This window comes from Chelonia mydas, chromosome 3 (genome assembly GCF_015237465.2).
Source record: "Chelonia mydas isolate rCheMyd1 chromosome 3, rCheMyd1.pri.v2, whole genome shotgun sequence".
Lineage (NCBI taxonomy): Eukaryota > Metazoa > Chordata > Testudines > Cheloniidae > Chelonia > Chelonia mydas.
In genome coordinates, this window is record NC_057851.1 from 184787357 (window position 1) to 184811567 (window position 24211).

Genomic DNA, 24211 nt, shown 5'->3' on the forward strand with positions numbered 1-24211 from the left:
CACACATTTTTATGGTTCTAGACGTGGAAGATTTTATTCTCATTGAAATTGCTGGGACTACTCACATGAATAAAGTGAGCAGGATTTGGCCTATATGGATGTGAAAAAGAGATAGTAGGAAAGCAATCTACACAGGGGAGCATCATTAACATTTCATGATAAATTTTTAGTTCTGGGTAATTATTAGAGTTGGTTGGGAATTTTCTATTGATTTTTTTTAAAATGGAAAAGGAAGTTTTCTCAAAATCAAAAGTTTCCTGTGGGAAAATTTTGATTTTTTTTAATCAGAAGCCTCATGCCACCATTAGCCTCTGTAGCATCCGTGGCTGGACTATATTTCCCATGATTTACAATGGTCTCCTCTTTGGTTGAATTGCTGCTGCTGTGCATCATGGGAGTCCCAAGACTGTAGTACATCAAGGGAGCTGTAGTCGAACCAGCAATCCTGACCCATAGAGGAGAATGGGAGACCTAAGGCACCCGAGCTACTCCTCACAGGAGGCACTGTGGCAGCTCAGGTGGATGCAGGTGAATGTCTAAATGAGTTGAAATAAAGTGTTTCGACAACATTTTTTTTGGAACTATCCCTTCTGTGAAAAATTTCCATATTTTGGCTCATCTGTACATGAAAATGAATATCAAAATCTCAGCATTTCCCACAGGACAGAATTCCAATTTTTGACAAGCTGTGTAATACTGTAACTATATTTTCTCTTGTGTCAAAAACAGGATACAGTCCTCCAAACCTTCACTCCCTATGTGCTTGAGGAATCCCATTGAGTTTAACAGGACTGCTCACATAAGTAAGATGGTGCAGGATCATGTATAGGGTTTCTAGGTCTGGGTCACTAAAATGCAACAAACTTGAGGGGAAAAAATTATACACTGAAAATACTCCAATCGGACAATCTTTGAAGTGTCTGCAATCCTCTGAAGATATTCCAATGTGCACTAAAGACCTCAACCTCAGTAACATAGGATTTTGCAGTGGGCACAATTTTTTTAATAGAGTTCAAGGAAGCTATTTTTTAAAATCAGACAATAACAGACATTTAAGCATAAAAATTAGATGCAAGCTGCTTAAAAATAAACACAATTGAAAACCCTAGTGAAATCCTGGCCTCCTTGAAGTCAATGAGAGGTTTGTGCGTAAAGGCTGAAGACTGTTTAATACATTCTTTTTTAAAGATGTCCCTTTTTCTCTTTTAGCATCGTTGCATATTTTATTCTCAGCCGCCTAGATGATATGTAGTAAGATCTTAATGACAAATTCAGCCACATTTTTGTTTGGTAACATAACTAAAAATAAATGATTGCTAAGCTCTCTTATACCTACAGAGTATAAACAAGGGATGGTTGAAATACGTTACTGAACTAAAGTGCTTAGTCCTTCATCTTGAAAACATCATGCCAGTCAGTTGGTTAATTGGTTAATACTAGCTTCGTTAATGCTACTGTTTGATGTTAAAGGTAACACACACCCACTGTGACTATGTTCTTTAGGATGCAAAGCTTTTATTCAATGAACCAGATGTCACAAGCTAACATTTGCAGCTGTCTGAAAATTGGAAACTAATGGCAGCTAAAGCATCATTAGAGGAATATAAACTGTAAGGGGCCAATTTGTAGTGGGCACAGATTACGTAGGTGTGGTTTAGACAGGCAACTTCTTAATAATAATTTTTTACTTGTCCTAATCACAAAAAGTGTTGCGTAAATGAACCTACTATTTTAGTGATTATTACATTAAAGATAAACCTACACCAGGCAGAATGGCCATTCATGTATCAATGTTTTATATCAAACAGCAAAAGTCTCACTATGTTAGCATTGGGTCAGGGGAAAAATATTGTCATTTAATAACTATGCCAGACAAGTTTCTTATCAAATGATGTAACTTAAGAGCCTTTGTCTCCTAGCTTCTTCTTGCTTGTCTTCTCAATTGTTGTCTCCACAATCATAGCTGTCTCTTCGTAAGTCTGAATTCTGGCATCTGAAAACTTCTCAATAGATTCCACTACTTCCACCTTCTCATAGCTCATGGAACTGGGTAAGCTTGGTTCTCTGAATGCTTGGCCTCCTCGTTGGTCTTCTCTGGCATGCTCTGTCTCTTCAAATACGTCTGGCTCAGAAGGGCCGGCTACACCAGCTGGAGGTGCTGCCTCAGGCCCAGTGATGTCAGGCTGCTTTGAGGGCTCTTCAGCTTTTTCTTCTGACTTTCTGCCCTGTTCATTTATTTCTTCTCTCTCTTCAAGCTCATATGGCATTTCATGGACTTCCCCTTTCTCATTTGCTGATGGTTCAGAGGGTTCAGGCAGCTCTGGAATTGGCTCCACCTCCCCACCATTTGGCATCTTTCCATTGCTAGTGGAAACAGTGATCCCACCTCCAGCCGGGGTGGAGGAAGAATAGAAGCAAGGATGGTCATAGTTTGCTTCCCCTGTGACAAGTACATAGCTCTCTTTCGTAGACAAGTCAGTCTTAGGCTCGGGTCTCTTGAAGCATCTTATTTTCTCTCTCACAGTGTTACACAATTCATCAAAAGCTTTACTTATCCGAGCTCCATCAGGCACATCCTCTGGGACTGTTTCTTGCTCAACTAGTTCTAATTCTTCCTGCTTAGGTTCACATACTGTGCTTTCATGTTTAAATTGCAGCTGATCCTGATGAAAGTCTTCCAGAGTTCTTTCATAGCTGTTTTCAGGTGAAAACCCATCTATGTCTTTGGAAGTGATCTCCTTTCTCCTAGAAATTTTCTTTGCCAGACCTTTTTGTCTTGGTTTTGCACTTGCAATCTCTTGCATAACCAGGGTGATATCTAAAGAAAATCCAAAACAAAGGCAACAGCACACAACATTGAAAGGTGTTGCCCAAGACAGTTTAGCAATCTATCTCCAAACCAAAGGGCCTCATTGTCAGTACAGTGTGTGCAGAACAGAATGCAGATGCAAAGGTGGGCATGTATTCATTTTATGTATGAAAATGGCTATTCTGAGTGTGCAATACTGGGCATGTGTCCATTTTGCATGTACAAACACCACTTTTATACATAAAATGTATAAATACTAACTTTTGCATGTACAAAACTGAGTGTACAAAATCAGCATCTATAAACTATGAAGATGAGACTAATGCTCTGAAAGTACATTTAGGGCTCACTGCTGCTTTTCAATATAGTGTGCAACACCACTATCTTGAATCAGTAGCAGGCTTAAGGGCCATATCCACATGGAAGTAGCTCCTGTGGCTGCTTCACAGGACGCCTGGGCTTTCCAGCTACAGAAGCGTCTCCCAGATGTGATGGGGAAAAACATCCCCATGTTCAAAACATTCCTCCTGCTCCATTCCTTGTGGAAGAATTGCAGACTCCACCCAGAGCTATCGCCATAAATGCAGATCAGGTTCACGTGAATGGTGACAGGAGATTCACTCATGTCCTAACACAGAGGCAAGTTCTTCCCTTACTCTCTAGATACCCTCAAGTCAAGTCCTGTAGGTAATAATCCAAAGTACAGTTAGATGCATGGGCCAAATGCTCAGCTGGTGTAAATGATCATAGCTTGATTGACTTCAATGGAGATGCATCTATGTACACCAGTTGAGGATCTGGTCCCCATGTATTAGTAGCTAATTTGTTCACTAACAAACTTAATTTAAGTCTGCTGTATTTGGCACAATGCTAGGGGAAACACCCTATTTGGTCTCCAAAAATTTGAACATGCGACAGTTTATCTTCATTTTTTAACATGCCTTGTTTTCAGTGAAACATCCAATTACCCATCTATTTATTGAACTTCTGAGACATCTAACAACTTGGTATGTAAAGCACCTAGGTATCAAACCATCCATCTCCATTGTTAGAAAATCATTTCTACTCTAGCCCCGGATATTTGCCTTCACTAGTTCCTGCTCTTACGAACATCTTAATTCTAAATGTATTAATCATACAGTTCTGGGGAGCAATCATACAGCATGGACTGTGACTTCATTCAGCTCAAACTGGGTCATGGCAGATAAACAAGGCTAAATTGCCTATTTGTATTTACAGGGCTACCCAAGTGTTCCTATCTTGTTTTGTGATAATGACAGGATGGTCAGACTTGGGATATAACCTCAATCCTATGTGATTTCTTTGCATTATTTTTAAAAAGGCTGCCTGTACTATTAGTTCTCTTTGTGCATCTCATTAATTCAGTGCAAGCTACTTCGGTTGCATTAAGTCATGCTCCAGTATAGCAAAGGAACCGATTGGTTAGGGGATCCAGCCTTCAAGGGCCAGATCTGAAGCCAACTGATGTAAACCGAAAGTCTCCCATTGATTTCAATAGGATCTGATTTAGGCCCCAACAATGGGGTCCATGCTGAAGACAAATGAAAATGGTTTAAAATGCAAATGTTCTTGTATTTACTCAAACAAAAAAGAATATTGGATGTTTACCTCGCCTCGTCCAGGTTGTAGTTTGGCAAGGTCTGTAGCTCTGTGTGAAGAGTGCAACTGGGGTTCCAATTATGGCAGAATTTAACCTGGCAAAGAGAATTTGCATGTGTCAAATTTCCCCCAGCATACCTTAAACAAGTAGAACAATTCGCTTCACCTCAAAATGGGAACATAAAATACCATTTAAATCAATATACTGTATAGGCTCTGTACTATTGGCCACATTCCCTGCTGGTGTAAACCAGCAGTGCCTCCACTGTCTTCAATGGAACTATGCTGATTTACACCAACAGAGGATCTGGCCTACTATACTTACATACAGACTGTAGAGCAAAGCGCATAGTTTTAAAAAGCAGCCCTAGTGTTGCTAGGGAACGATTTCATAATGGCAGGGGAGATTTTGAAGGCACAAAGGGCAGTTAGCCATCACGTGCCCCCTGGATGGCAGCAGGATCTGGGTATCTAAGTCTTTTGGCGATTTGCCCCATAGACCTAAGGGCCATATACAGCCCTCAAACCATATGCAGTTTAATGCAAATAAAGAATCTAGTTTACTTTTATTGACTGCTTTCTTATTTAACTTAGCTCAGTGCAACAGCTCTTGCCATCTGCTCATTTTTCTTCATGCAAGCTCCCTCTAGCGTTCCCAGCCAGGCACTGGACCTGCTTGTTCCTGCTCTGTTCAGTTAACCTTGCATCTCATCTGCAACTCTGAATGAACCCGTGGGAGCTCAAAGGCATATGAAATAAGAGGAGAAAACGCCCCTTCGATTCACAAGCACGCACACAAAATGTAGTTTAAGGGTAAGGCTTATGGTGACAAGTATCAGGTCAAAAAAAGCCCAAATCAGGTCACTTCTCAGCTCCCCCCACTAAAGGTTCTGCAGTGCTGGGGACCGGCCAGCGGAGTCAGAAAACATAATATAACTGTCACACACTGTACCTCACAATAACAACCTGTATCCCCATATGCACCACTTGTGTATGGTTATGCTATTTTGTAAAAAAAAAATGCCTTGTGAAGTATCATTGGAAAAATCATAATCTATTGAACATTACGATCCTGTTGATATGTAGGGATCATTACTGTACATGAAGTTACGAGATTTTTGCTCTGTGTTTATCACTGAAACATGTTGCGATCTGGAAAACACGCACAGACTAGCTCCTCTCTGGGAACAAAGGAGTGACCAACACCCAATCAGGTGTCAAGCAACCATCATCGGCCATTCACCAGCAAGGGCCTTGTAAACAAGAGATTTACAATTCACATGAGAGTCAGTTGCTCAAGCATGTACACCATGGGGCTGCCTAACCCCCATGACACAGCAAGGATTTTTCCAGCACCTGGTGGAGAGTATAAAATAAGGGACAGTGACATAACCACCTCACCTCTCCTCCCCCTTACCCTCCACCCCAACACTGAAGGCAACAAGATCATTTGGAAGAAAAAGAAACATTTGAACTGCTGTGGGTTTGGGGGTAAGAGAAAACTTAGTACTTCAAATTGTACCTAGCTTGATAAAGTTTAGGAATTAGACTGCAATTTTATCTTTTATTTCTTTTTGCAACCAATTCTGAACTCCTATGCCTGTACCACTTATAAATCACTTAAAATCTATCTTCCTGTAGTTAACAGATCTCTTTTATGTTTAATCTAGACCAGTGTGTTTTTGGCTGAAGTGTTTAGGGAATCTATTCAGGTTACAAAGGCTGATGCATATCCACCACCCTCTGACACAGTGGCAAGCTAATTAATGAGCTTGCATTGATCGAGAAGGTCTTGAGCAGTGTAAGACCCACATTTCTGGGGTGCAATGCTGGAGCTGGGGGGGATTTGCTGGTGTCTCCTTGTATACAGTTCATGAGTGGCTGGAGCGAGCATTCATGTACTTCACTGGGTGTGCCTCTGCATGCTGATGGCTGAGTGAACAGAGCCTGGTGGCGTTTGCTGTTCACTAGCACAGCAGTGTAGGAGACCGGCCTGGGCAGGGGAGTTAAAGGGGTCACAATGGTTCCACAATCCAGACTGCACTCAGGGGGGATGTCACAGGAACCTTCAGTGGAAATAAAACTTTGCCTGTTTCTAGAGCCAAGTGCTAGCTCCAAAGACACCAGTGTGATCTTCAGCAACCCTGCTCAGCTGCCTTGGAGGTGTCTAATGTCCCTAGGCAGCGAAGGGCATGGCTGCACTTGCAGAGGTAGAGCGCCGTGAGTTAAACCAGCCTTTGGAGACCGCAGCAGGGAAAACGCTGCCATGGGTTTACACTGTCAGCTGGAAGCGCTCTGGCGTGGCCACTTTAGCAGCTCTTGGAACGCCACAAAGAGCAGTGCATTGTGGTAGCTATCCCAGGGTGTAAGTGGCGTGTGACAGGGAGTATGTTGTGTGTAGGTGTTTTGGGGGGCTGAGTGTGTCAGCATGCTGTCTTGTAAGTGCAGACAGCAGCAGCAGTGCAGCTATCTCACACCTAAACCCCAGCGAGATCTTCGAACTGGGTGTTGTCCCACCTAGCTCACCTGCGGGGCCTGTTCTGGTAGGCAGGCTCGGAGCACACCTAACCCCACATCAAATGGCTGTGGGGTTGGGGAGGGAAGAGGGCAGATGAGGAGGTAGACCTAGACTCCCAACACCTTAGTCTCACGGTTAAGGATATGAGAAGCCCAGGTTCACTTCCCCTCTCTGCTTGAGGCGGAGACTGAATGTGACGTTGAGTCTCCCATCTCTTAGGTGAGTGCGCTAGCTATGGGATACTTTGCTGTGGAAGTCTCTTAATCTCTCCTGTCGAACCTGGTCCACAGTTTATAAAGGCTGGAGAATCATTTTCTCTCTGCCCCAATGAAAGTTTCAGTGTTTTATACACAGTGAAGCCACTGTAACAGTGAGGATTGAGAAAGCCTAACCCCACGGTACCTCCTGCCCAGTGGTTCACGCACTCACCTGCAAGGTAAGAGACCTGGGTTCCAGTCACTGTTTCACATCAGGCAGAGAGGGAATTGAACTCTGGCCTCCTATATGTGGATGCTATCTCCTTGGCTTTTGGTTTTGGAAAGAAAGGGCTGCCCTGACTGACATACCTAACTCCAGCATAACGTTCACAGTGGTCAATCCCAAATGGAGGGAGATGCCTCCCATTGGGCACCTATCTCCCTTTGAGGGGTGGGACCTAAACTGCACACCTCTCCTGGGACTTTCCTATTGGTTAGCTTAGGTAGCTCCCTGCTCAGCATGTTGGCTTTTGGGAATCGCATTCTGAGGCATCTCACCCTTCCCAGGCATGGATAGGGAGCCGGGGCACCCAGCTCAGGACTGTGGATTCCACGAGGCAGCTGGACACCTAAAAGTTAAGCACTACAATGGTGAGTCCCTTTTCAGGATCTAGCCCCAAACTGTTAGCAAGATTTTAAACAGCTAGCCCCCAGTTTGTAACTGACGGGTTATTAGAGCTCTGCAGAGGGGCAGTCAGTTCATAGAATCATAGAAAGGCTTTCGTTTGCACCTGTCCTTTGTGTACAGAAACTAAAAGACAGCAGGCAAATGGTGACTAGACTGACAGGCTGGATGAGAACCTCATACTCTCCTCGCACTGGCCTGGAGCTGTCTCTCTCCAGTGGCTTCAGTGGGCTTTGGATGAGGACCACTGTCCTCAAGTTCCTGCTTTGAGAACCCCGTGGGTAGTAAAGTTCACATAGGCTTTAGCGGGATTAAACAAATTCCCATTATCAAATACTAGGCTCCTGCACTGTCACTCACAACCCCCAGGGACACATCATTAGGGTTGCCAGGTGTCAGGGTTTTGTTTTGTTTTTTTTACCAGAAAGTCCAGTTGAAAAGGGAACCTGGCAGTGTCCTGGCAGCACTGCTGACTGGACACTAAAAGTCTGGTTACCTGCAGTAACCGCCTCTGCCACCAGGGAGTGGGAAGAGCAGTAGCTGCTGCTGGAGCCTGGAGGAGCACTCAGGAACAGCTCCAGCGGAGAGAGGTACCGGTGGCTCCCCCGAGCATGGCTCTCCTTTCTCCAACCTGCCCCACTCACCCTCCAGCCCCGGAGTGCAGCTCTCCTTCCCCTTCCCTGCCCCAGTCACCCTTTCACCCCCGGAGCGTGGCTCTCCCTTCCCTGCCCTGCCCCAGCCACCCCTTCACCCCCAGAGCACAGCGCTCCCTTCTCCGCCCTGCCCCAGTCACCCCTTCATCCCCAGAGCGCAACTCTCCCTTCCCCACCCTGCCCCAGTCACCCCTTCATCCCCAGAGTGCGGCTCTCCCTTCCCCACCCTGCCCCAGTTACCCCTTCACCCCCAGAGCGCGGCTCTCCCTTCCCCGCCCTGCCCCAGTCACCCCTTCACCCCCAGAGCGCGGCTCTCCCTTCCCCGTCCTCCGTCCCTTCCCAGGCTCCCCTTCCCCGCCCTGCCCCAGTCACCCTTCACCCCAGAGCGCGGCTCTCCCTTCCCCGCCCTGCCCCAGTCACCCCTTCACCCCCAGAGCGCGGCTCTCCCTTCCCCGCCCTGCCCCAGTCACCCCTTCACCCCCAGAGCGCGGCTCTCCCTTCCCCGCCCTGCCCCAGTCACCCCTTCACCCCCAGAGCGCGGCTCTCCCTTCCCCGCTCTGCCCCAGTCACCCCTTCACCCCCAGAGTGCGGCTCTCCCTTCCCCGCCCTGCCCCAAGTCACCCTTCACCCCCAGAGTGCGGCTCTCCCTTCCCCGCCCTGCCCCAGTCACCCCTTCACCCCCAGAGCACGGCTCTCCCTTCCCCAGTCACCCCTTCACCCCCAGAGCACGGCTCTCCCTTCCCCGCCCTGCCCCAGTCACCCCCACCCTCTGAGCGCAGCTCTCCCTTCCCTGCTCTGCCCCAGTCACCCCTTCACCCCCAGAGTGCGGCTCTCCCTTCCCCGCCCTGCCCCAGTCACCCCTTCACCCCCAGAGTGCGGCTCTCCCTTCCCCACCCTGCCCCAGTCACCCCTTCACTCCCAGAGTGCGGCTCTCCCTTCCCCGCCCCACCCCAGTCACCCCTTCACCCCCAGAGCGCGGCTCTCCCTTCCCCGCCCTGCCCCAGTCACCCCCACCCTCTGAGCACAGCTCTCCCTTCCCTGGCCTGCCCCAGTCACACCTTCACCCCCAGAGTTTGGCTCTCCCTTCCCCGCCCTGCCCCAGTCACCCTTCCGCCCCTAGAGCCCTGCTTAGTTGGCAGGGGGAGGATGGTGAAGAGAGCGCGAGCAACAGGACGGGAGAGGAGCAGGGGGCGGAACCTTGAGGAAAAGAGGTGGAGCAAGGGGTGGGGCCTCGGGGGAAGAGGCACAGCAAGTGGGGGAGGTTCCAGCGCTCAGTGTCAGGTTTTCACAAATTAGAAAGTTGGCCACCCTATGCACCATACACAAAGTAGCCCTACCGGTTGTCTTCATTCTCAATGATACGTTTGTACCGCTCCAGCTCATTCTCCAGGGACTGCTGATATATCACCAGCTGGTGACAGTCACTCGTGTACTTCTCCAAGGTCCTCTCAGCATCCTCTATCTCCTTCCTAAGAGTTTCAATCTGCTCGTTGTACAGCTGAACCTCATCATCATAACTCTCTTGAGTGCTCTTAATAGCTTGTTCCAGCACGGTTGTCTGAAATAAAGGAAATTGGAAGCAATGATATACAACATTTCCTATGTGGGGACTGACAGACATTTTCAGAGGAATCGTTAAATGGTGAGTACTTTTCTACGTCAGCAAACTAATGACTGAAAAAAAGTCGTATGCTTTGGATAATTATTGAAGAGGAAACTGACTACAATACTATGCATGGCTAGTGAGAGGGGCTAGCGAAGACGGATGGATGGGAGATGGTTTTCCAATCCCACGAGAGTTTGAGATTTCAATTTTTTTCCCATACTGAAGTAAGATGAAAAGTTGCAACCGCAAACATTTTCATGGACCAATAATCTGAAAAAAAAAATTCAGATTGGGTAAATCAGAATGTTTTGTTTTGATAATGCTGAAGCCTTTTGGTTTGCTTTTGATCTTTTAAAACCCCTTTTAAAGTCTAAGTTAAATAAAGTCCCAAAACGTTTCCACAGAAATGTTTGGAATTGGGAGCTTTGTCGAAACGAACTCTTTTCTGCGAACAGTTTGGGGGTTCTATAAATCTGCATTTTCCGATGAAAAAGTATTTAGGTCAGAAAATTCCCCACCAGCTCTCACTATGAAGATGTTTCCCAGAGAGCATCTAAGTGGGCCAGATGAGTTGCTTCTACAAAGGTCTTGGATTCCCTTGCACAAGCTCTGAAAACTGGGTCTGATGCTGCACCATTAAAGCCAATTGGCACGTTCATTATATTCATTTTGTTATTAATTCATATTTAAAAAATATATCTATTGCTCCACCCCTCCCATGCCATGGTCTATTCCATAAATTAAAACATAGACCAAGGCGCTTCTATAAATATACCCGTCAGCGCTAGGGTGACCAGATAGCAAGTGTGAAAAATCAGGACAGGGGTTGGGAAGTAATAGGCACCTATATAAAAAAAGGCTCCAATTATCGGGACTGTCCCTATAAAATCGGGACATGTGGTCACCCTAATCATAGCCCACACCACCCTAAGCAGCCTTAATATAGACAGTAAGAAGATGGGCTTTGCAAAGCTGGTCTCTGGCAGATTAAAGGGAGGAGGGGGAGCAGGTTTGCAAATTGGCAGAAGAAGGATGGTTTTGGGCTGCAGCATAGCCAGGAGATCTGCGCTCGATTCCTGACTCCACTGCAGATGTTATGTATGTTTCCAGGCAAGTCAATCAGAGTTTCAGTGGTGGTTTAGTGACCACAGTGCTGCATTTGCGGGGGGGGGGGGGGGGGGGAAAGACACATTACTGCACTATGCTAACAGCAATGGCCAGAGTCGTTCTGCCCATGGAAGACCCAGGCAGCCAGAATTCCTCTGGCAGGAGCAGGCTCATGGCTGCTTCTTACTGCTCCTTTTTGGAGGTTCAGCCTATATTCTTCTTGCACCGCCTCTTCTTTAGAGGAAGTTTGGGTCTAGCCACTTTACATCCCACCCAGCCCCAGTAGGTTGTGTAGCACCAATGAAGTTGCTAAACACCCCCTGTACTTGGCACTCTAAAGACTCCAGCACAAGGATTACAGGTGCTGACTGGACAGGAGCACAGAGGGAAGAGAGCTGCCTGTTCTGCCCAATCGGGAGGTGACTAAAATCTGGCCCATAATCTCTTTCTACCTCAGTTTCTCCAGCTGTCAGCTGGGGAGTATAATACTTACATAGCTCATTATTGACTGTAAAGCTCACCTTAGATGGAAAGGTGACACATGAGACTGCAAGTGATTAATTCTGAGACTATCAGTTCTACAGCCATGTTACTAAATGTGACATCACTGGTGCCACGGGCATTATGGGAGCCCAGTGTGCAGTGCTGCAGACCAAGTTACAGCTAGCTGCAGGACAGGTGTAGCAATCGAAAGACAAACTGTAACATTACAAGCTGCATCCTGCCGCTGACCCTCACAAAACACTTGGGGAGAGTCACATACAGCGAGCGAGCAGCATCTAATCCTCAGGGGATTTGCACTCCACCAGCAAGTGAAATGATGACCAAGGAAGTACTACATGGGGGTTGCCTTTAAATGTTACTATCAGAACATTCTGGCTTGTAGAATAACTTAACCGCCTGTGCAGTGACTCCTGCAGAGAACTGGGATTTTATTAATGCATCACTGGAACGTAAGTTGGCCACAAGGTGGTGCTGAGTCACTTTAAAAAAAAAAAAAAAAGCAAGCTAGGGAATCGCAGCAAAGTGTTACTTCTGCTGTTATTTCTCTATTTTATGTAATTCCTATAGCACCTTCTCTGTTTTCTTTTACAAACAGTCACACTTTATAAGAAGGGTTCATTCATAACTAGTCTATAGAGCAGTCGTTCTCAATCAGCACACAGCTGTGGTCCATGTGACATCCTCAGGGCCATAACTTGGGAGGGGCAGGAGGGGCACCTGCCCCAGATGCAGAACCGGTGTGGGGTGTAAAAATGGGGTGGTGCAGGATTGGGCCATAGGTAATGGAACTAGGGGTGCTGGAGGTGCTGCTGCACCCCCTGGCTTGAAGTGGTTTCCATCATAGTCAGGGTTTACCATTTGGTTCAAAGGCTCTCAGCTCTGGGTGCTGGGGGCAGTTGCTGAGGAGTTCTCGGGGGCAGTTATTAGGTGGGGGGCTGGGTGCATGGGCGGCAGTCCCTGGGTGGGGGACTGTATGATGGAGGGGGCAGTTTCAGGGGGGTTGGCTGATGGAGGGCATTCCCTGGCTGTGGGGGGGGGGGCAAGCTTGGGGGGCTGGGATATAGTCCCTGACTGGAGGGGCTGGATACATGGGGGGCAGGGGTCCCCATCTTTGCCAGCAGGCTCGGCAGCCGTGCTGTCTGGGCACTCAGCCCAGCTGCACTGGCTGGCGGGGAACCCTGCACCGGGCAGGGGTCCCCATCTTTGCCAGCAGGCTCGGCAGCCGTGCTCTCTGGGCACTCAGCCCAGCAGCAATGCAGTGCAGCCTTGCTACCCTTACAGTAAATTAATTTTAACAGTTAGTGTTTTGACTTATTTACTCATTTAAAATGCTCTTGGCAGACATTTGCCAGTGTTGAAAGGAAAGGTGCTGTATCGATTTGAATTGTATTGCTGTCATATAACAAATACTAAATCTGGTTCTTTTTGTGTGTGGCTGTACAGGCAGAGTGCATGCTGCCCACAAGACACAGAGCTCTGCAGATGTTGCCCACAATGGTAAATAGGTTGAGAACCACTGCTGTAGAGGGTTAATAAATCATTAATATATTGCTTTAATAATTCATTACTCAATTGTTATAGACCATGGGGAGGGGGGGAGAGGAGGAGGGACAGGAGCGGGGGGAGAGCTGTTTCCAAAGAACCTGAGTGATTTGTTTTATTTGGGAAAATTCCACCCTGAGATTCCAACAGCTCAATAGGTTGATTATAGCCATGGCTTATAACCACCTATTACCCCTTTTACTGATATTCTCAGTATAAGTGCTATATTTGTCATGTATTAACCCTTTATAAATGGAATCTTAATAGAAAGTGTCACCTTGACAATGAAGGTTTCATTCTGAAATTAGGACTAGTAAAGGCCAGATTATGCTAATCTTTTCTTGGGTTAACCATCTGAAGGCAGGTTTCTCCAGCTACTTGTACATCTGAGCAGAACTCAGGCACCGTCACAGTCCATGCTCTCCCCTGAGTGCAAGGTGAATTCCTGACCAGGGTGTTAGACACCCCAAGGAGGCTGAGGTAGAGGTGTGGCCTTAGCCCAGCCCCTCTGTGTGCTGGCCAGAAGAGCTGGCGAGACTCAGCAAGCCGCTGGAGTGGCTGTACTTCCCAAGATCTCTGGGAGGTGCTGTGTATCAGCACACCATCCCCGGAACAGGCACAAAGGAGCCCTTACTTGCCGTGTTAAGATAATAATTTTCCACAACTCCCCATTAATTAGGCCTAGGGGTGGGCATATAGGTCCTGACCTTCATGGCTTAGGTTGCTGTTCAGTTTTCAGTTTAGCCTGACAGGATCACAGAGCCCAGTGGATTGCTGCAGAAGACACAAGCTGCACGATGACGTACTTGGCTGGGGACAGGCAGGAGCTGCAGGAAAAGTCCTGGTAACTCGTGCCCTGTGAATCAGCACTGCACAGACACACAGACCGTTGTTGCTGTTGGTCCCTGGGTGTGGCTGAAGGTGCTAATTCATTGTTATTGTAATCAGGGATATGTGTAGGCTGCTGTGTGAAACCTGACATGCACTTTTTGAGGAAATACATAGATTTTAAGGTCAGAAGGGACTATTGTGATCATTGAGTGTGACCTGCCTCATGGCACAGACCATAGAATGTCACCCAGTTATTCCCACATCAACCCCAGAGCTTGTGGAGCGAATTTAGTGCTCAGGGAAAGTGCTGAACTGACATCTCTGAAGACCTCTGATTTTATCCCACAGTGCCAGTGCATTTCATACTGGATTGAGCGAGGGGGAGACTCAGTCCCTGGACCTTTTCAGTCGTTGGCCTGTCTGCTGAGACTGTCCATCAGCAACCCAGTTGTGATCTGGGCATCTTGTTCCACCATGTGATGGACTAAGGCCTCCAACCACTTCTACTCAACCTACTAAGCAGCCATCACACAGTCATGACTGACCCTCTGAAACTAACTACATAAATCTTCATCCCATGGTTAGACCGAAGGCAGAAGCTGAGATAGGTAAAGTTTGAATAAAAAAAAAATCCTTTTCAGGCATCCATCTTATTTGTAGGTATAATACATATGCTCAAAACCCCATTAAATACCAGCCATGCTGCGTTGTTCAGTGTTAGGTGTTGATTTGTTGCAATTACATTAGCCTGAATCAATGAGGGTCACTAGACTTTCCAGTTAATTGCATGGTACCTCAGTCTGCAGTTTCAATTTCTGAGTCTGCAGCTGACAAAGAATGCTCTTGTACTCTTCCAGCTGACTCTGCAGGATAGGAATTCTCCTTTCTGCCATCAGCCTTTCCTGAGAGAAAAGAAGAAAGAATGTCTGATCGTGTAAACATGCCACCAGAGATTTCATTACCTACAGTCAATCTGAAAAGACAACATGAATGATAATGAGATGACACCTCAGCCTCTTGCTACATAACTTTAATGGTCTCAAGTTCCCAATGGAGGCACTGTAGAAGCACTGCTTACGGTTTAAAATAGTTCATTTCATTTGAAAAGAAAAGGTTTGCCATTCACACCCAAACAACAACTGTTTCCTGGGGTACTGTCCTACACTGGTGCGAAAGTGAAACCCATCACCTTTGTTTCACCTGGTTTCATCCAATCAGTTTGATTCACAAGGGTCCATCCCTCTTGCTCTTTCCCCATCTTGACTCTTTGGAGAGGGAGCAGGCAAAGTAGGCTCACATCCCCATCTCCAAATCTTGGAATCTCTTTACTTTGATGGGACACATCCCTACTGCTGCTGCTGCTGGACTAGCCTTTTAACATGTCCCAGAATACACCTGGCTAGCAGAAATCCCTGTTCAAGACGTCTGACATCTCTTTTGATCCTAAAGCTCCTAAAGCTCACTTAAATTTTTCAAAGCTGCAACTTTGATCTTCTGTTGTCATCATTAGCAATTTCACATTTACTCACAGACATCACAGCACCTCCCTCTATGCAGAATAGGAAATAGATGAACTATCTCAGGAACTTAGGGTAAATATTGACTATCACACTGTGAGTGCTCACTACATAGAATTTATTTACTCAGTGAAACACTTACCTCGCTTACTCCAACTGTAATGGTGGTCACACTAGGGGTCATTTGGATGATCTGTTGTAAAATGCTGACATAGGTCTGTATTTCCATGATATTCTGTGGTGGAGTAAAATCATTTTAATTAGTAACTAGTAGAGCAAGATTTTCAGTTCAGCTGTCTGAATGTCTGTGATTTATTTCTTGATGATAACTTCTTTCACTGGTAAAAGTATGAGTCAAATTCAGATCTGCCGTATATACATGCCACCCTGACTCTAGTGGACTTCTACTCATCTGAACTGGGCTCTATATGTGTTCGCAGTTTAGTAACCCAATCACCACATTCAGATAGTACTTTGCTAAAGCTGTTCGGTTACTGATGAGATGCAGCATATTCTTAATTCAGTACTATGTTACTCATGTTTTAAAGGAACAAATGGGAATATAATCTGATCTAGTCACCGGTGGAGGAGAGGTGGAAGGGGTAAGGGTGGTTAATGGTGTAATAAAGATCGGTGGAAGGAGGTTATTTTCATTTGTATGGCTGATGTGTAGGACTGTGACTCCTTTCAGATGACACTTTGTAAATGTGCTTAGAAAAGGTTGACCAAGTCCAGCATCTGGTTTGAGTCATTGACCATTGACCCTGTTCTAGTTTTTGCCTCTAGACCTGATCTAGCTTCCATAGCTCTCAATGGCAAAAATTCCAAAGAAATGTGGGAAAGGATTAACGTTAGTCTCGCTCCTTTTACCAAATCTATTTCCAGTTTATATATGGCTCCTAAAGCTATTTAATGATTGATCTTTTCCTGGGAATGCCAGACTACAATTCTCCCAGTAACACCCTTTACAGGACTTTAATCAGGCAACATTTTATAGTGTTCATACTACAAAACAAATTGTTGTACCTCTGTAAAACAGTAAGGCCTATATCGACAAGCCTATTCAGACACGTGATTCCCACTGATTCCAAAGGGAGCTAGGTGCCTAAATACGTTTGAGGCTCTTGGCCTGACTGCTTATCATGGTACTCAGGATGGCTCAAACAGGACTGGCCCCTCTATAGATTAAATGATGATAAAGGATTCAAGCAGATCCTGTTAATCATGTTAATGATTCTAGACTGCTGACCTTGAGTGAGTGAGCTTTGATAAAATACAACAGCCTACTTGTTGGTCTAGAGAATACCGAACTGAATGTATTTTGTTCACTAACATATCCAGTCTTACCTGGGGTCACTGGGTTTCTTTGAACCTTTTCAAAATGCCTTTTTACAATAAAACAAAACAACAAACCTTTACCCTGTAGGTGTCTGAAGTGGCCACTGAAAGAGATCAAAGGTTAGTGTGACACTTTTCAACCTTCCAGACTCCTCTCTGACAGGTGGGGAATTCAGTGCAATTACCTTCTTGTACCTGTCCTTTGTGGCATTAATGTCATCCTGCAGGAACTGTGATTCAATCTGAAGTTCCAGATTACATAACAAAGCTTCATCTGCTTCCTGCAGTGCAGATAAACATGACATTTTTAGTACTGGCTTCAGGTTTGCTAAGAATAGAGGAGCCACTTATCCAACAAGTAAATATTTTAAAATTTGTAGCCACCTATGTTGAGAATTAAACACTAATGGGAGAAACAAAGGTATGATGAAACAACAAACAATATGCACTTTTATCCATTCGGCTCTCCCGTGGTATACACTATTTTTCTAAACAAAGCTGATAAAGACAAGCAGTTAAATACATTTCAGCGCTGTGGTGCTGTCACAGCTCATTCACCATATGCTTTATGATGGCTGGGAGCCAAGGAATAGACACTTTATGAAATACCAATCACTGAAGCTTGCAATGGTGTCTGATTCTAAGCAGGAGGAATCAACAGTATAAGGCATTGATTTCTCCAATGTTTGTGACCGTGTTTGATATATTTTGACACTTTTTAAAATATCACACTAAAGAACATACTATATTTCTGTATCAACCTGAAATTTTTCATCCCTTCACTTTGTGACACCTCATACGTCATAAAATTGGATTTTTCTGTGACATTTCTGGGACTATTAATTATTAACATGGTGGCTCACAAAAACTAGAAAAGCAAGTTTGGGGGCAAAAAATTGCAATTAATTGTAAATTCAGGAAGCAGAAGATTCTCAGAGTCCAGATGGTCTAGAGAAATGAGCATGGAACTCACAATAATTACTGTGATTTACACCTGCATAACAGAGAGCAGAATCTGGCCCAGTATCTAACTCCTGTTTCAATTCTAAGAGGTCACTTGGCTCATTACTGAGTTATACTACTTTAAACAAGCTCCTGAATATAAAATACTTCTCAGTAACTTTGAATCATACAGTACAAAATAACAAGTTCTATGGGGATAAGTTTCAGACTGCTATCTAATACATCAGCATCTCATTAAGTATATTGTGCACCAATAGAGTAAAAATTTAGTTTCTGGTAGGACTCCTGAACATGACCAGTTGAATCCTTCTTGCAACTCCCTAACACTCAATGGTTCCTATGACATTTTATATTTTACTTAAGTGGGGGCTTTTTCATGCAGCTATAAATGCAATATGAACCTGATCCAAAGCCCATTGATATCAAGGGAAAGAAACTCACTGCTTTCAATGGACTTCGGATGTGATACCTCAGCTGGCTGAATTGCACCAATACAATTGAATTGACATTTACAGAAGACAAAAGTATTCCCTACAGTGATAAAAAAGGTGTTAAAATATATCAACAGATGCAGGCTTGGCATCAATAGTTTATATAATCTCAGCGTAATCTAGCCCTTGAGTAAAATCCTAGCCCCCAGTGAAGTCAATGGCAAAAAAGCCCACTAACTTCAACGGAGCTAAGATTACACTCCTAGTACTTTGGACGATTGTTTACACGTAACTCTTTGTCAGGAAATCAATGCATTTTGGCAACTTCTGTGACCAAATGTTTGTGGGTAAGACCTTCAATAACACAAGCTCTCTGAAAATCCTGGAGACATTTTTTTCACCATGTACACTCAGCCCTTTGCAGCCTCTCTCTATCAATGGTTTTGTTATGATATTACAAAATCCCATAGATTTTCAGTAGATCTTATTCTAGAGAACAAAGTACATACAACCTGAGATCATGGCAAGGGGGTTGGGGAGGAGCGTCCTTTTCTCAATTGTTTTTGCAATTTGTTTCCTTTCTGCATTTGACAGCACTTTAAGTATAGTTTCACAAGTTCCCGCTACAAGCAGCTATTCAGGTCATTCCACCTGCGTTATTAGTGTGTCTCTGACCCAGCAAGAGCAAAAAGAAATTGCAAAACGTAGGAATATCTGACTGTAAAATCAAAAATTTGAAGGTGAGTCTCCAGGACAGCTATACATCTGAAAGTGCATTTAATTCATATTTTTACATTAAGTAGTTTCAAGGTGATGGTGTCTCTTTAGTTCTGTCACACCAGGTTTTGAGTGGTAAGTTGTGCTCAACAGCAATAATCATCAGCTTTGTAGCAACTTTGGGGTAGCCATGGATGCTAAAATCACTAATATTTCATGGGCCTGATTCGGATTTCATCTAGACTAGAGTAACGCCACTGAATTCAATGGAGATCCTTCTTTTTTAGGCCTCAACTAACCAATGCATTTAAGCACATGCTTCATTTTAAGCACATGAGAAGTCCCACCCCTATTCAACAAAGCACTTAAACAAGTTCTTAACTTTAAGCACCCACTTAATTCCTGATGAAATCAATGTGACTTACGCATATACTGATTTGCTGAATCTGGGCCTTGCACCAGAGACTAGAATCAGGTCCCATGTGTATGAGTTTATGAGATAGTTACATTCAAAATGCATATGCTTTTTTTCTTGACTCATTTCTTTCTTCATAATTCCAACCACACTGCTCATGCCAGCTCCTCAAGGTAAGAGTATGCTAGTGAAAAGGTCTGATTCAGTACTTTCCAGGATTTGGGATAGAAAAGTGAGCATGTGCACTGTGAACCTAACTGTATCATAGTTGCCAGCACATAGGGGATTCTGATCTCTGTTGTAAATCAGGGATATCTCCATTGAAATCAGTAGAGTTACATTGGTGTCCGTGAGATCAGAACCAGGCCCATTCAATATAACTGATTTTGTCATATATGATAATCCCAATGTTGATACAAAGGCTGATGATTAGTTCTCAGGAAAGTGTGTTCTACTTCACACAGAACCTAACCTGACACAATTAAAAAGTCATCAAGGGAAACTCAGACCTGATCTACACTTAAATGTTAGGTCCACGTAACTATGTGCTAAGGGGGTGTCAAGGTTCCTTCCCCACTCTGAACTCTAGGGTACAGATGTGGGGATCTGCATGAAAGACCCCCTAAACTTATTCTTACCAGCTTAGGTTAAATGCTGCCATCACCAAAGTGTTACACAAAGAACACGGGAAGTGCCCACTTGGAAATGTCTCCCCTCCAAAATATCCCCCCAAGCACTACACCCCCTTTCCTGGGGAAGGCTTGATAAAAATCCTCACCAATTTGCATAAGTGAACACAGACCCAAACCCTTGGATCTTAAGAACAATGAAAAAGCAATTAGGTTCTTAAAAGAGAATTTTAATGAAAGAAAAAGTAAAAGAATCACCTCTGTAAAATCAGGAAGGGAAATACCTTACAGGGTAATCAGATTCAAAACATAGAGAATCCCTCTAGGCAAAATCTTATGTTACAAAAAGACACAAAAACAGGAATATACATCCCATTCAGCACAACTTATTTCATCGGGCAATTAAACAAAACAGAATCTAACGCATATCTAACTAGATTGCTTACTAACTCTTTACAGGAGTTCTGACCTGCATTCCTGCTCTGGTCCCGGCAAAAGCATCATACAGACAGAGATAACCCTTCGTTTTCCCCCCTCCAGCTTTGAAAGTATCTTGTCTCCTCATTGGTCATTTTGGTCAGGTGCCAGCGAGGTTATCTTAGCTTCTTAACCCTTTACAGGTGAAAGGGTTTTTCCTCTGGCCAGGAGGGATTTAAAGGTGTTTACCCTTCCCTTTATATTTATGACAGGGGATGTGAAAAATTCAGACCCCGGAGTGCCACAGCTATGCCAACTGAACCCTCAGCGTAGATGCAGTGAGGTCAATGGAAGAATGCTTCCTTTGACCTAGCTACCATCACTTGGGGAGGTGAAGCTCCTACAGCAATGGAAAAAAAAACCCTTTCCATCCCTGTGAGAAGTGTCTGTGTTATGGCACTACAGCAACATAGTTACAGCATTGTACCTAAACCGCAGTGGCATCTGTAGCGTAGACATGGTTTGAATAAATAACTGACTACACAGAGGAACATGCATAAAGTACTGTCAAATGCACAAAGGAAACAGAAAATATGGGAACAAATATTTTCCCCTAATCGACTTCAGTCAGAGTAACACTAGACGTTGCTTGTCACAATAGGATCTTAAGGGGGCTGAAGGGAGACAGATTTTTAAACATATGGCATCCCTTTAAAACTCACCACTTTCAATTATCAGAGGTAAATATCTGGTACAATGATCAGATCATGTGCAGTGAATTAAACTGGGCAGGGCATGTGACTGTGGTGAAAGAGGAATTTCCTTTTTCACATGCACAGCAAACCAATCACCCGGGCTGATATGCTATTCAGAAATGTGTTGATGCTTGTGATTTTCATCATGCCGTTGACTCATCCAGCCAGGTTTGCTGATGCACCAATAAAACCACCATGAACTTTTTTTACTCTAGAGCTAGTTAACTGCACTGTGAGCAAATGCCACTAATTAAAACAGACCATGACCAGAATATTCTAAGCCAGTCATCAGGAATTTGTGGAGCATTTATGCAGCTTTAATGATTTCCTATTGAGAGAAAGATCAGCACAACAATGATAGTGTTAGGAGCCTTATGGGGGAAGCAGACATCCCCAATTAGCAAATATTTTTGTATGTAATGAGCAAATCTAGTCTTCAGCTTTTCAAATGTTTGCCCAAGGGAGAAAATGCATTCGCAGTTTTTCTTTCTAAATAAGCTAGATTTAGCTATGCATTCACTGAACCCTCACGCTGTATCAAAACAACAAATCATCCAGTTATTTTCTCCTCAACTTTGTATCATTCTTTCATTATTCTTTATGTGCATTTAAAAAAAAAACTTTAGATACTGACTCCAGCAGTGATCAAGGGCCCAGATCTTCAATGGTACTTACAGCCTAACTCCCACTGATAAATACCTTTGAGGATCAGGGCTATTTTCAAGCAATAGCAATGAGATAGGACAAGTCCAGTGCTCTGCAGAATTGTTGTTTAATGTTTCTCTATGTTGACGTGTTCTTCCCTATTTGTAAAGATTCCTGCATGTATATAAATTTATCCTGAGTACTATGCACAGAAAATGAACTGCAAAGCAGAATGGACTTATCTTTCTGAGTAAAAGCCACTGCATTCCTACATCTATAAATTGACCTGAATGTACCCAAATACTAGTTTAAGTGTAAGGTGATGGATATGGGGATATGAATTCTGTGTCACTGATAAATATGGACAATGCAATCATGTCAGAACTTTGCTCTCAGCATAATATGCATCTCATATCTGCTGTCTGCCCCGCTGTAGAGAATACTGCTGTCAAAAACCTGCTAAGATGTATAACATCCTCCATTTCATTTGATATAATGTGAAATGTATCAGTGGCACAGAATTTTACCACACGCACATACATGTATGGAGTAAACGATTTGCAAAATGGCCTTCATGGCAGGGCTTGGATCCCTGTTTGTTGTTAATGGAGAGAGGTACAAATTTTACAAACAACAAATCATTCACTAAACTGAGCCCCTTTTCCTATTCAGCAGTAGTCTGTAAACACGCAGTAAGCCTCTTCATTATTCAGATGGACCAGTGAATGTTGTGTATGAACAAATTTCTTCCTAAAGATTGCTCACAAACTGGTTGCCTCGGTGAGCGTTCCATTGCTCATTTGATAGTTTGCTCTCTGCGGTTTGTAATCTTTGTCACCTGATATTGTTTTTGTTCCCTGATTGCGTTACCTAATATTTATAATCACTTCTGTCTGTGTGAAAGATGCCATCTGACTTCATCTTCTGACCTAGGGACCTCCAGAGCTAAGTGCATAGCTTGAGCTGAAGCTCTTAACCTATAGCTCCAACAGACTCAGCCAGAGAGAGAGCCCTCTAACCAGGGCTGAAAGTAAGTCGAGTGACTTACTGGTACGCTGGGGCCAGCTCTGGCCCCCGGAAGGGGCGGGGTTGAGGGGGTCAGAGCCAGCCCCAGCCCACCCTGAAATGTAAGTGCCCCCCCCCGCACCTGGGTAGCAGCAGCAGCAGCCTGGGGCTCTGGGGCTATTTAAAGGGCCTGGGGCTCCCCTCTTCTACTGCCCCGGCCCTTTAAATAGACCCCGGAGCCCTGGGGTAGTGGGGGCTCCAGCTGCCTCTGCAGCCCCAGTCCTTTAAATAGCCGCTGGAGCCCCACCACTTCCCCAGGTAGAAGCAGGGGAGCCGTGGGCCCTTTAAATAGCCCCCGGAGCCCTGCAGCCGCTACCCTAGGGCTCCAGCAGCGGGGCTCTGGAGGCAATTTAAAGAGCCTGGGGCTCCAGCCACTGCTGAGAGCCCCAGGCCCTTTAAATTGCCCCCTTGGGAAGCCGGGCTGCCCCAGTACGGTGCACTGGCTCTTGCCGATACGCTGTACCGGGGTATACTGGCTTACTTTCACCTCTGCCTCTAACACATATTCACATTTTGATAATGAGAAGGGATTTAGTAGAAGTTGTATTCATTAGTGTGGTACCCTAGTGTGCTACATTTTGCTTTCTCTTTTTATGTTCCTCTTCATCGATAAGGCACAAGAGAAAAACATCAGAGATGGCCACCAGACCCCTGTCACGTCTGCTCACACCTTCAAAGGCATCATGTTTCCCAGCAACAAATTTTTTTTTCAGGTTTTCATATGTTTTAAGTGACAAACAAATATCTCAATTTTTCACAGAAAAGCCAAGTCTCCAAACTCTAAAACAAAATCTTTGAGTGAACCTTTGGGAAAATGTGTCCTCACTTTCACCCATCTCTGATCACTATGAGCCAGACCCTGTTCGGACTAGGGGATCACAATTGTCCCTTCTGAATCTGTGGCACTGGATTCAAACCAGTTGTTGGTAATCTCCACGAAGTGTCTAGGGAGCAGGAACCTTTCTCCTTCGCTGGCAGAATGGCTGCAGAGATGCTCAGAGCAGGCTACTTCTACGCAACGGCTGAACTACTACCCCATGACCCTGTGAGAAAGGGGAGGACTGAGGAGCCATGCAGCACATACTTCATGCTCTACCTTGCCCCCATCCAACCTTGCATTGTCACAGGTAGGCCAGTGGAGCTGGGCTCCGAACCACGTGTTGGGGTTCATGCTGTGTCACTTTTCAAAATGCCCTCCCTGTGCAGCGGAACCATACTGGTTCTGATGCCGGAGAGACCTCTATGCC

The 24211-nt window shown here is 44.8% G+C and overlaps 1 protein-coding gene across 2 annotated transcripts in view; it reads right to left on the reverse strand.

Moving 5' to 3' along the window:
- Positions 1-1122: 1122 nt before the first annotated feature.
- The window catches only part of BFSP1 (beaded filament structural protein 1), a 54077-nt gene continuing 30988 nt past the window's right edge, over positions 1123-24211 (reverse strand). For both annotated transcript variants that reach the window (XM_043543915.1, XM_043543916.1), the window contains exons 3-8: positions 17113-17208; positions 15732-15824; positions 14867-14974; positions 9820-10040; positions 4439-4524; positions 1123-2818 (exon numbers count right to left, since the gene is read on the reverse strand). In XM_043543915.1, the coding sequence (XP_043399850.1) occupies positions 1899-2818; positions 4439-4524; positions 9820-10040; positions 14867-14974; positions 15732-15824; positions 17113-17208 (1524 nt within the window). In that variant the 3' untranslated portion in view covers positions 1123-1898. The remainder of the gene's footprint in view (positions 2819-4438; positions 4525-9819; positions 10041-14866; positions 14975-15731; positions 15825-17112; positions 17209-24211) is intronic.